The sequence below is a fragment of the Scyliorhinus torazame genome, chromosome 18 (genome assembly GCF_047496885.1).
Source record: "Scyliorhinus torazame isolate Kashiwa2021f chromosome 18, sScyTor2.1, whole genome shotgun sequence".
Lineage (NCBI taxonomy): Eukaryota > Metazoa > Chordata > Chondrichthyes > Carcharhiniformes > Scyliorhinidae > Scyliorhinus > Scyliorhinus torazame.
The window spans coordinates 96490303-96503690 of NC_092724.1; the positions used below are offsets into that span (position 1 = coordinate 96490303).

General features: G+C 50.1%; 1 protein-coding gene across 5 annotated transcripts in view; it reads left to right on the forward strand.

Annotated features, from left to right (window-relative positions):
* Nucleotides 1–13388, forward strand: part of LOC140395380 (uncharacterized) — a 242299-nt gene that overhangs the window by 38621 nt on the left and 190290 nt on the right. For all 5 annotated transcript variants that reach the window (XR_011936169.1, XM_072483075.1, XM_072483074.1 and 2 more), the window contains exon 4: nt 4765–4895. Coding sequence is in view for 4 of the 5 variants with exons in the window: in XM_072483075.1 (XP_072339176.1) it covers nt 4765–4895 (131 nt within the window). In the remaining variant the exon portion in view is untranslated. The remainder of the gene's footprint in view (nt 1–4764; nt 4896–13388) is intronic.

The following is a 13388-nucleotide window of genomic DNA, read 5'->3' on the forward strand; positions in this document are numbered from 1 at the left end:
GGGAAGTACAGTACGAAAGGAAGCTTGCAGGGAACATAAAGACTGACACTAAGAGTTTCTATAGATATGTGAAGAGAAAGAGATTGGTAAAGAGAAATGTAGGCCCCCTAGAGACAGAAACAGGGGAATGCATAATAAGGGACAAAGAAATGGCTGAGCAATTGAATACTTACTTTGTTTTTGTCTTCACAAAAGAGGACACAAATCAGTTACCAGAAATGCTGGAGAATGAAAGGTTTAGTGAAGGGGAAGAACTGAGAGAGATCAACATTAATAGAGAAATGGTGCTGGGAAAACTGATGGGATTGAAGGCAGATAAATCCCCATGGCCTGAGAATCTGCATCCCAGAGTGCTTAAGGAGGTGGCTCTGGAAATAGTGGGCGCATTGGTGGTCATCTTCTAGGATTCCATAGACTCTGGAACTGTCCCTGCAGATTGGAGTGTAGCTCACGTCACTCCGATATTCAAAAAGGGAGGTAGAGAGAAAGCAGGGAATTATAGACCAGTAAGCTGAACATCGGTAGTGGGGAAAATGCTTGAATCTATTATCAAGGAACATTTAGAAAGCAGCATCAGGATCAGTCAGAGTCAGCATGGATTTATGAAGGGAAAATCATGCTTGACAAATCTGTTGAAATTCTTTGAAGATGTAACCAGTACAGTTGACAAGGTGGAGCCAGTTGATGTGGTATATTTGGACTTTCAGAAGGTGTTTGACAAAGTCCCGCATAAGAGATTATTGCGCAAAATTAAAGCGCATGGGATTGGGGGAAGTATATTGAGGTGGATAGAAAACTGGTTGGCAAAGAGGAAACAAAGAGTAGGGATTAATGGTCCTTTACAAATTGACAGGCAGTAACTAGTGGGGTACCACAGGGATCGGTGCTGGGACCCCAGCTATTTACAATATATATTAATGATTTGAATGAGGGAACAAAATGTAACATCTCAAAGTTTGCAGATGATACCAAGTTAGGTGGAAGGGTGAATTGTGACGAGGATGAAGGGATCCTACAGCACGATCTGGACAGGTTGGACGAGTGGGCAAATCAATGGCAGATGCAGTATAATTTGGATAAGTGTGAGGTTATTCACTTTGGAAGCAAAAACAGGAGGGCAGATTACTACCTGAATGGTTGTAAATTGGGAGAGGGGAGTGTGCAGCGGGACCTGGGTGCCCTTGTGCACCAGTCGCTGAAGGTAAGCATGCAGGTGCAGCAGGCAGTAAAGAAGACTAATGGTACGTTGGCCTTCACTGCGAGAGGTTTTGAGTGTAGAAGCCGGGATGCATTGCTGCAATTGTACAGGGCCTTGGTGAGGCCATACCTGGAGTATTGTGTGCAGTTTTGGTCTTCTTCACTGAGGAAGGATGTTCTTGCTCTCGAGGGAGTGCAGTGAATGTTTACCAGACTGATTCCAGGGATGGCGGGACTGTCATATGAGGAGAGATTGACTAAGTTGGGATTGTTCTCGCTGGAGTTCAGAAGAATTGAAAGAAAAAAATTCAGAGTACCCAATTCATTTTTTCCAATTAAGGGGCAGTTTAGTGTGGTCAATCCACCTAGCCTGCACATCTTTTGGGTTGTGGGGGAGAAACCCACGTAAACACGGGGAGAATGTGCAAACTCCACATGGATAGTGACCCAGAGCTGGGATCGAACGTTATGGAGACTTATAACATTTTAACGGGACTAGACAGGGTAGATGCAGGGAAGATGTTACCAATGATGGGTGTGTCCAGAACCAGGGGTCACAGTCTGAGGTTTCAGGGTAAACCATTTCAGACAGATATAAAGAGATATTTCTTCACACAAAGAGTGGTGAGCCTGTGGAATTCATTACCACAAGAAGTAGTTGATGCTAAAACTTTGAATATATTCAAGAGGCGGCTAGATATAGCACTTGGGGAGAATGGGATCAAAAGCTATTGGGAGAAAGCAGGATTAGGCAATTGAGTTGGGTGATCAGCCATGATCGTGATGAATGGCGGAGCAGGATCGAAGGGCCAAAAGACCTCCTGCTGCTCCTATCTTCTATATGTCACAGAAGATCATCTGCATGCAAGGACACCCTGTGTTCCACATCACCCCTAACTATCCCGCTCCACTTGTTTGAGGCCCTCAGGGCAATGGCTAGTGCCTAAATCGCTAAAGCGAGCAGATGGCGAGACATAGAACCCTCCTGCCTCATTCCCCTCTGCAACTGAAAAGACCCCGACCTCATGATGTTAGTACGAACCCTGGCAGAAGGAACCTCATACAACAAACTCACCCATGACACAAACCTCGGGCCAAACCCAAACTTCGCCAAAACCGCAGAGACACCTTCAGTCGACACTGTCAAATGTCTTTTCTGCATCCAACGACACAATTATCTCAGGTTCTGGCCCAGCTACTGGAGTGAGATCCAATTTCAGCAGTCACCTCACATTGGATGACAATTTTCGGCCCCTTACAAATTCCGTCTGGTCTCCCCAACTAGCTCCAGGAGACAGGTTGCCAGCCTCAGTGCTGGAACCTTGGCCTACATTTGCATTTGCATGTAGATTGCTTTGCATCTACATTATGAAATTAAATTGGGCAATACGACCCGCACTCTGTGGGATCCTTATCCTTTTTCAGGAGAAGAGAGATGGATGCCTGCCCAAGCATCTCAGGGAGGGGGTCCCGTGCAGAGAGTCATTAAAGAACCCCATCAATAATGGAGCCAGCTGATCCACAAACCTCTTCCAGAATTCCACTGGGAACCTATCTGGCCTCGATGCCTTCTCAGTCTGCATCTGTCCCAATACTGTTCGAACCTCCTCCAAACCCAGCGTGGTGCTTCCAGCCCTTCCTGCAATTCCTCCCCCACCTTGGGGAACTCCAGGGCCTCTTGAAACCTCTGTAATTCCCACCTCGTCCCCTGGCAGCTGCAACCTATAAAGCTTCTCATGAAAGGCTTGAAATGCCCCATTCACCTTGTCCAGGGTGGAAACCAGCCTACCCTCTGAATCCCCAACCTGAATGATCTCCCTAGCAGCCTCCTGCTGCCTTAGCTGGTGTGCCAAGAGATGGCCAACCTTCTCCCCATACACAAGCACCACCCCTCTCAAACACCTTGGCTGACGCACCGCCCTAACCGTGGACAGCATGTCAAACTGCATTTGCAGCCTTTTCCTGCATGCCACGAGTTCCGGAGTGCCCAACTCATACCTATGGTCCACTCCCAAGACCTCATCAACTAACTTCTGCCACTCCTTCCTACCCTACCTGTCCATGCATGCCTTATATTATATGATCTCCCCATAATCATCGCCATCAACGCCTCCCACAAAGTAGAGGGCGAGGCCATCCCATTCTCAATGAACTGCACACAATCCCTTATGTCTCTCTAAACCCTCCCGCAGAACCCCATATCCGACAATAGCCCTACATCCATCCCATATGCTGCATCTGGCCTGCCTCCAATACTAGGTCTACCAAATGTTAGCATGGTCAGAGATAACCACAGCTGAATATTCCATCTTCTTCATCCCGGAGAGAAGAGTACTACCCATGCCAAAGTAATCTACCCTTGAGTATACTTAGTGCACTGGGGTAAAAAATGAGAACTCCTCACCCCCAAGGTGCATAAAGTGCCACGGGTCTGCACCCCCTGTCTCCTCCATTAATGTGGAAAGCACCGTCGCCATCCCAGGAGGGGCCAACGACTTTGGCTTGGAACGATCTCCTGTAAAAACACCACATCGGACCACAAAGTCTTTAAATGAGAGAAAACTCTCACTCTTTTCACTGGCCCCCTCCGGGCCCCCCACGTTCCAGGCAATTAGCCTTGTCGGGGGCTCTCACCCCCCACCTTCGAGTCAGCCACTATCACCATGATGAATCATCACTCCATTGCAAATTCATAGGTCACAGGCCCACCTAAGATGGCCACCAGCACCACCCAAAGGATGAGACAAAGAAAATCCTCTTGTCACTGTTAGCTCTCTGCCCCTTCCTTCCACAGTCCCCCATCCAGCATACCTCCTCGCCCCCGAGCTTGCAGAGTTCCTATCGCAGCAGCTAAACCCTTCCCGCGACCAAACAAACAATCTAGACTCATGTGCCTCGCCAAAATTGCCCAACAAGTCAAAGCCCCTCCCCCACTCCACTCCCGCTGAAAATACAATGTATAATAATTTCATCACAATCTTTGAAGAGAGTTCCTTTCAAGAGCAGATTCAGTACACATCTGCTCAACCTATCATCATTTGTCAAAACTGCTGTTTAATTTCACATCCTTCTCTTCTGTCAGACTCAAATCCTATGGCAAACTGCAAAGCTGCAGACAGACCTGGCTCCTTCCATTATTGACATCATCTGTATCCCACTACATTCCATAACCTGCTTAACTAGGACTAAACACCACTCCCCTCACAAATTATCCACACGCCAGAGAATCTCTAAACACTACTCCATTTGATCTTTATCTGTAATCAAGTTGGAATCAATCATGACCTCACACTTTATGACTCAGTAATGACAGCTTCAGCAGATAAACTGCCTGTATGTATTTTAAACCATGGATTTTGAAATATCATTACTGCCACAAATAAGAAATAGATATCAATTTCTACATTCATCACAGCAGGTTGCTGGAAATCAAAATTGATCTGCCCGAGTTCCAAAATGTAACATCCAATTTTCTCATATCTGGCTCAGGTATTGCAATGTACCTTTATTTACAGTTATGCAAAGGATGGAGTATATTCAGAAATCCTTCAAATCATTTTATTACAGTTGCCTGGAATTAAGATTTTGGACCTGTCCTGTAATTCCATAGAAGAAATTGAGAATTTGGACAATAATTCTGAAATTACAGAGCTTAAACTATATGGTAATAATATCAGAAAAATCAAGAATCTTGAGAGGTAGGTGATTGGAAGGTTAATTCATTGTGAGATAAATATTTTCATTGTTTGGAATCTTTGAGTTTGTTGCACTTTGCTTAAACATTCAACCTGTGTCGTGATGAAAGCTCTTTCAAGAATTTAAATCAAGTTTTAAGTTAAACAATGCTAAAATGATGTTTAATATAAAACCAAATGTATATGATTCATATAAATTCATATATAATTATTTACACCAGGACCCAATGACAATAAGTAGTGTCACGGTAAAACAATTGCTGGTAAGCAATCTGACACATACAAACAACATATTTTATTTGTATCTGTATCTTGTAAGTAACGACTGGAAACAGTGAGAATGTTTTCAAAGCAGAGTTGTCCAAACCTTTGCTTAAAAGACCTGGGGCGGGATTCTGCATTGGCCGACTCCGAAATCGGGGTGTGCGATCAGGCGGAGAATAGCTCCAGACAGAAAAATCATGGCAGGTGCTGGTTTGACGCCAAATCGTAATGCTCCACCTCCCTGAAAACGGCATCAATGCCACACACGCCGCGCGTAGTTGAAACACTGTGTGCATATCATTAGTGGGTCCACCCGTGATTCTCTGCCTCTGATGGGCCGGGTTCCCGACGCCGCGGGCCACATGTGCTCTCACATATCGTGAACCTGACATGGTGGCTGCTGAGAGAGCGAGAGAGGGCGTATGGACACTGTTCAGCACCGCCATACCTCGTCGACAGCCGTGCCGCTGGCCGAGGGGCTTCTGCCAGGCCTGTGGCGTGGCCAGGAAGTGGGCTGTGGGGTCAGGGTGAACGGGTATGCAACACCATTACCGCAGCTGGCAAGACAGCCAGCCAGCTGCGCATGCCGCTGACATCCCGCTTTAAATCTGGTGCCCTCTGTCGTGTTGATGACCCCCCCCCCGGGCAACACCCTGGGTGCCCTCTGGCCCCAGCCGACCCATCAGCTTTATTGGCGCTCCAGCACAACCTGTCCCAACTTTTCGGCCCCAATCAGTGTGTGTGTGTGGGGGGTGTATAGTTTAAGCGTGGCTGCAGCTTGTCAGCCCTGTGAATGTCCATCACGGACCCGGCGATACCCGCACCGTTTTTTGTGGGTTTCGATGGTGTTCTACGCGGCGCCGGTGCTCGCCCCTCTCTGGTAGCAGAATCGGTGCAGGTATGGCGTCGATGTTTCTGACTTGAAAGTCCATGGATTCTCCATTGGCGTCAGCACGTAGACTCAGAAACTGAGAATCCGGCCCCTGTGCTTCATAACGGATTAGATGTCCAAGGTGGTAGGACTTCTGGTTCTCCCAGAGACAACTCTCTGGATAAATCTTTAATCTTGAGGTCAATTAAATGCAGAAAGTAGTGGATTCGCACCAAGCTGTGAGGAGAGACTTGCTGTGGTATGTCTTCAGCGGCGGGAAGGGAGGGACCTGCCTCAAACAGAGGTAGAGGCAGTTATTTAGTTCTCTGGAAAAAAAATATCTTTGTTGAAATTCTTGTTCTGCTGCTGCGGCTTGAACACAACTGTAGCCTGTGTGCACTTGCGCAAGCTTCTTGAAGATTCTTCCCGAATGTTTCCTGTGTCAGTCTTCAAACACTGAGAGAATGCTTGAACAATGCTGAACTGGGAGAGAGAGATTGGTTGTGGCAGGTGTTGTGTATGTGGGGAGGGTGGGGATCTGGGGGGGTGTGTATGTGTGTGAGTGTATGTGTGTGGGTGTATGTGTGTGGGGGTCTCGGTATGTGTGGGAGACTCGGTGTGTGTGTGGGAGTGTGGGTGTGTGTGTGGTGTATATGTGTGTGTGGGGGGGTTGATGATTGTGGGTGTGTGTAGGGGTGTGTTTAGAGGCTGTTAGTGTATATGTGTGGTGGGGGTGTGTGTGTGTGTGGGTTAGGTGGTTGTGTGTGTGTATGGGTGTGCATGGGTGGGGTGTGTGTGGGGGGTGTGTGTGTATGGGTGTATGCGTGTGGGGCGGGGTGTGTGGGTGGGGTGTGTGAGAGGGGTGTTTGTATGTGTGTGTATATTGTGGGAGTATGCTAGTGTGGTGGAATTGCATGTGTGTGTGGGGGGCTGTATGTGTTGGGTTGGTGCGTGTGGGGGGGGGGTTGTGTGTGCGTGTGCATGGGGTCTGTGTGTGTGTGTGTGTGTGTGTGTGTGTGTGTGTGTGTAGGGAGTGGCATCTAAAATGGCCGCCCGCAAAAGGATAATGGAAATTGTGGTCAAGTCGGGACACAGTCGGGCAAAGGAAAACCAGACCGAACTGAAACTTGCACCTATTAAAGGTCAACCACCGATTTCCCCAGGACAGTAGACTCAAATTAAGGAATAGCAACAGTAGCAAGACTCACCGGCGCCACCTCTCCTTATTTGGAAAGACATATATACTTGGGACAATGGTAACTAGGACCCGCCCAGCCATCGAGGTACCGTCTCTAATTGGCCAGTATCGATTAGGGTGATCGAGACCCTATCGATCCATTGGATCCTGAGTTGAGACTGCCCAAAAGGGCGCGAAAGAGGAGAAGGATAAGAGGCCCTGCGCACCATGGATCCGTCTCTTTTGGGACCAGCCTGTGCCCACACCAATTGCAGCATAATGACCAGCCAAGTTCAAGACCCGCGATCGCTACCTGAGAGACGAGGCGCAGCCGAGACGAACCTGACGATTTCCAGCTGACTCGCGTGAGGATTCCGATAAAGGCCTTATCTACCCGCACAGAGCCGGTCACCCAGAAGTTAAGTAAAGGTCATCTTAGTTGATAGGTGTAGTTTAATGCGTAGCCGTGTGTATCATTGCACATAGAGATAAGTCTTGTGTTTAATAATAAACTGTCCTTTGAACTAACATACTGGTTGTGTGGTCATTTGGTCAATACAAGAAACATACTCACAGCTTGTGGTTTGTTAATAAAGATAGCAACGACTTCCGGTTGCGGCGATGACCAGCTAAGCCGCACGCTTCGGCACCTCCCGTTTCAACAGACTTTTGGGCTCTTATCGGGAGCCCCAACGGAAATCGTTTACGGCCAAACCCAGTGTGAGGTGACAAAGGAAGAAGTCCCCCCCGGGTGTGGATGGAAAGGAGTGTCAGCAATGTCCAGATTGCGGAGGATCCTCTGGAGCAGCGGCAGGGAAGAGAAGGGAGAAGCAAGATGGCGGCCGAGGGAGCCCAGATGGTATGGGGCCCGGAACAGCAGGAGTTCCTCCGACGATGTGTGGAGGAGCTCAAGAAAGAGGTGCTGGCACCGATGTTACTGGCAATCGAGGGACTGAAGGAAGCACAAAAGGTCCAGGCGATGGAACTCCGTGGAGTGAAGGCAAAGGCAGCCGAGAACGAAGGCGAGATACAGGGCCTGGTGGTAAAAACGGAGACGCACGAGGCACTACATAAGAGGTGCATTGAAAGCTCGAGGAGGAAGAATCTAAGGATTTTAGGTCTCCCTGAAGGGACAGAGGGGGCTGATGCTGGGGTGTATGTGAGTACGATGCTCCATACCCTAATGGGAGCTGAGGCCCCAACGGGCCCCCTGGAAGTGGAGGGAGCGTACCGGGTCCTCGTGAGAAGACCAAAGGCAGGGGAAACACCACGAGCAATAGTGGTGAGGTTCCATCGCTACAGGGACAGGGAGATGGTCCTGAGTTGGGCTAAGAGGACACGGAGCAGCAAGTGGGAGAACGCGATGATACGCGTATATCAAGATTGGAGTGCGGAGGTGGCGAGAAGGAGGGCGAGCTTCAATCGGGCCAAGGCGGTGCTCCATAGGAAGAAAGTCAAATTTGGGATGCTGCAGCCGGCAGGATTGTGGGTCACACACCAGGGCAAACACCACTACTTCGAGACGGCGGAGGAGGCATGGACATTCATTCAGAAAGAGAAATTGGACTAGACTTGAGAAATTGATGACTGGAGAGAGGTAGCGAGGTGGTGGCACAGAAATGTAAAGTGGGGAGAGGGGAGGGCTAATACGTAAGAATGTTGGACGGGGAATCCCGCCCCCCCCCCCCCCGAGGGGGGACACACGAAGAAATGTGGGCGCCGGCGGAAAAGGGGACAGGGAAGGGGAATGAGGGAACTGCGCCACTAGGTGTGGGGCCGAGAGGGAAGCGCGGGTTTTTTCCCGCGCTATGGAAATTGAGGCGGGAAAAAGGGCGCAGGAAGGAAGGGGGCCTCACGCAGGGAGGTCAAAGGATAAACGGGGGAAGCCGAGGTCAGCCAGAGTTAGCTGACTCCCGGAAGCAATATGGGGGGAGCAATCAAGCTAGAGGGGAAAAAAGGGGATGGCTAGTCGACAAGGGGGGGGTAAATGGCCTCCCAACCCGGCTGATTACGTGGAATGTGAGAGGTTTAAATGGGCCGATTAAGAGGGCAAGGGTGTTTGCGCACTTAAAGAGACTGAAGGCGGACGTGGTTATGCTCCAGGAGACGCACCTGAAATTGGCAGATCAGGTTAGACTGAGGAAAGGATGGGTGGGACAGGTATTCCACTCAGGGTTAGATGCGAAAAACAGAGGGGTGGCAATACTGGTGGGGAAACGGGTATCGTTCGAGGCTAAGACCATAGTGATGGATAGTGGGGGCAGGTACGTGATGGTGAGTGGCAGATTGCAAGGTGAGGCGGTGGTGCTGGTGAACGTATATGCCCCGAACTGGGATGACGCGGGATTCATGAAGCGAATGCTGGGACGTATCCCGGACCTGGAGGCGGGAAGCTTGGTAATGGGGGGGGATTTTAACACAGTGCTGGACCCAGGGCTGGACCGGTCCAGATCCAGGACCGGGAGAAGGCCGGCAGCGGCCAAGGTGCTTAAGGGATTTATGGAGCAGATGGGAGGGGTAGATCCGTGGAGATTTGCTAGTCCGATGGGGAAAGAGTTTTCCTTCTTCTCCCACGTCCATAAAGTATACTCCCGGATAGACTTTTTTGTCTTGGGAAGGGCGCTGATCCCGAAAGTGGCAGGAACGGAGTACTTGGCTATAGCCGTTTCAGATCACGCTCCACATTGGGTGGATCTGGATCGAGGAGAGGAAAAGGAGCAGCGCCCACTTTGGAGATTAGATATGGGACTACTGGCGGATGAGGGGGTATGCGGAAGGGTGAGGGGATGCATCGAAGGATACCTGGAGGTCAATGATGGTGGGGAGGTCCAGGTGGGGGTAGTATGGGAAGCGCTGAAGGCGGTGGTTAGAGGAGAGCTGATTTCCATTAGAGCCCACAAGGGGAAACAAGAGGGTAAAGAAAGAGAGAGATTGGTAGGGGAAATTCTGAGGGTGGATAGGCAGTATGCGGAGGCCCCAGATGAAGGGCTATACAGGGAAAGACGAAGACTACAGACGGAGTTTGACCTGCTGACCACGGGAAAGGCGGAGATGCAGTGGAGGAAGGCACAGGGAATACAATATGAATATGGGGAAAAGGCGAGCCGGCTGCTGGCCCAACAACTTCGAAAGAGGGGCGCGGCGAGAGAGATCGGAGGAGTTAGGGACGAAACGGGAAAGATGGAGCAGAGAGCATGGAAAGTGAACGAGGTGTTCAAGACATTTTATGAGAGGCTGTATAAGTCCCAACCCCCGGAGGAGAAAGAGGGAATGATGCACTTTTTGGACCAGCTGGAGTTCCCGAGGGTGGAGGAGCTGGAGGTGGCAGATCTTGGGCGCAGATTGAGGTGGAGGAGGTGATCAAAGGAATTGGGAACATGCAAGCAGGGAAGGCCCCAGGACCAGATGGGTTCCTGGTGGAATTTTACAGGAAGTATATGGACCTGCTGACCCCGCTTCTGGCGAGAACCTTCAATGAGGCTAAGGAAAGGGGGACACTACCCCCGACAATGTCGGACGCGATGATATCGTTAATTCTGAAACGAGACAAAGACCCGCTGCAGTGCGGGTCATACAGGCCCATCTCCCTCCTAAATGTAGACGCCAAACTGCTGGCCAAAGTGATGGCGACAAGGATAGAGGAGTGCGTCCCAGGGGTGGTACATGACGACCAGACAGGGTTTGTTAAAGGGAGACAATTGAACGCCAATATACGAAGGTTGCTGGGGGTGAATGTGATGCCCCCACCGGAGGGGGAGGCAGAGATAGTGGTGGCGATGGATGCAGAGAAGGCATTCGATAGAGTGGAGTGGGACTATTTGTGGGAGGTGCTGAAGAGATTTGGGTTCGGGGAGGGGTTCATTAGATGGGTTAGACTCCTGTACGGGGCCCCGGTGGCAAGCGTTATTACAAATAGGCAAAGATCGGGGTACTTCCGATTACATAGGGGTACAAGACAGGGGTGCCCCCTGTCCCCGTTACTGTTCGCGTTGGCAATTGAGCCATTGGCCATAGCGCTGAGGGACTCTAAGAAGTGGAGGGGGGTGCTTAGAGGGGGAGAGGAACATCGAGTATCACTATATGCAGACGATTTACTGCTATATGTGGCGGACCCAGTAGAGGGGATGCCAGAGGTAATGCAGATACTCAGGGAGTTTGGAGAGTTCTTGGGATATAAATTAAATATGGGAAAGAGTGAACTTTTTGTGATGCACCCCGGGGAACAGGGCAGGGGGATAGATGCCTTGCCGCTGAGGAGAGTGACAGGGAATTTTTGATACCTGGGGATTCAGGTGGCCAGGAACTGGGGAACCCTACACAAACTTAACCTGACGCGACTGGTAGAGCAGATGGAGAGGACTTTAAGAGGTGGGATATGGTGCCTCTGTCATTGGCGGGCAGAGTACAGGCGGTCAAGATGGTGGTCCTCCCGAGGTTTCTTTTCGTGTTTCAGTGCCTCCCCATCCTGATTCCTAAGGCCTTTTTTTAAAAAATGGATAGGAGCATTACGAGCTTTGTATGGGCGGGAAAGACCCCGAGGGTAAAGAGGGGGTTCCTGCAGCGCAGTAGGGACAGAGGGGGATTGGCACTGCCGAGTCTGAGTGACTACTATTGGGCCGCCAGTGTGTCGATGGTCCGTAAGTGGATGAGGGAAGAGGAAGGTGCGGCGTGGAAAAGGCTGGAGATGGCGTCCTGTAAGGGAACAAGCCTGAAAGCACTGGCGACGGCGCCGCTACCGTTCTCCCCGAAAAGGTACACCACAAACCCAGTGGTGGTGGCGACCTTGAAGATCTGGGGGCAGTGGAGACGACACAGGGGAGTGACGGGTGCCTCGGTGTGGTCCCCGATAAGGAATAACCACAGGTTTGTCCTGGGGAGGATAGATGGGGGATTTCAAAGTTGGCAGTGAGCAGGAATTAGGAAGCTGAAGGACCTGTTTGTGGACGGGACGTTTGCGAGTTTGGGAGCATTGGAAGAAAAATATAAGTTGCCACCAGGGAATGCTTTCCGATACATGCAAGTGAGGGCATTTACGAGGCAACAGACGAGGGAATTTCCGCAGCTCCCGACGCAAGGGATCCAGGATAGAGTGATTTCGGGGGCATGGGTTGGAGAAGGTAAAGTGTCGGAAATATACAGGGAGATGAGAGACGAGGGGGAGACGATGGTAGAGGAGCTGAAGGGAAAATGGGAAGAGGAGCTGGGGGAAGAGATTGAAGAGGGGCTGTGGGCAGATGCCCTAAGCAGGATAATTCCTCGACTTCATGTGCCAGGCTTAGCCTGATTCAATTTAAGGTTCTACACAGGGCGCATATGACGGGAGCAAGACTGAGCAGGTTTTTTGGAGTGGAGGATAGGTGTGGGAGGTGCTCGGGAAGCTCGGCGAACCACACCCACATGGTCTGGTCGTGTCCGGCACTGCATGAGTTCTGGGAGGGTGTGGCAAGAGTGGTCTCAAAGGTGGTGGGGGTCCGGGTCAAACCAAGCTGGGGGTTAGCTATATTTGGGGTTGCAAAAGAACCAGGAGTGCAGGAGACGAAAGAGGCCGACGTTCTGGCCTTTGCGTCCCTAGTAGCCCGGCGAAGGATTCTACTCATGTGGAAAGAAGCGAAGCCCCCGGGCTTGGAGGCCTGGATAAACGACATGGCAGGGTTCATAAGACTGGAGCGAATAAAATATGCGTTAAGAGGATCGGCTCAGGGGTTCACCAGGCGGTGGCAACCGTTCCTTGACTATCTCGCGGAACGATAATGGAAAAACAGAAAGGACAGCAGCAGCAACCCGGGGTGGGGGGGGGGATATTATCCTGTGTTTTTGTTTTTTGCCAGTTGTTGATATTTGCTTTTTGTTTATCTCTTTTTTTCATTTGTTGTTAGTTTAATATATTATTTAAATAACGTTTAATGCATATTTCTTTATTATGTTGTAAAAACGGAAAATCTCTGTTTGAAAAATGTCAATAAAATATATATTTTTTTAAAAATAAAGATAGCAACAGGGGTTGTGTGTGTTTGTGGCAGGGTGTTTTTTTTTGCAGGGGGTTGTTGGTATGTATGTGTGTTTGGGGCGTGTGTATGTGTGGTGGGGCTTGTATATGTGTGGTGGGACAGCACAGTGGTACAGTGGTCAGCACTGCTGCCTTATGGCCCCAAGGTCCCAGGTTCGATCCTGTCTCTGGGTCACT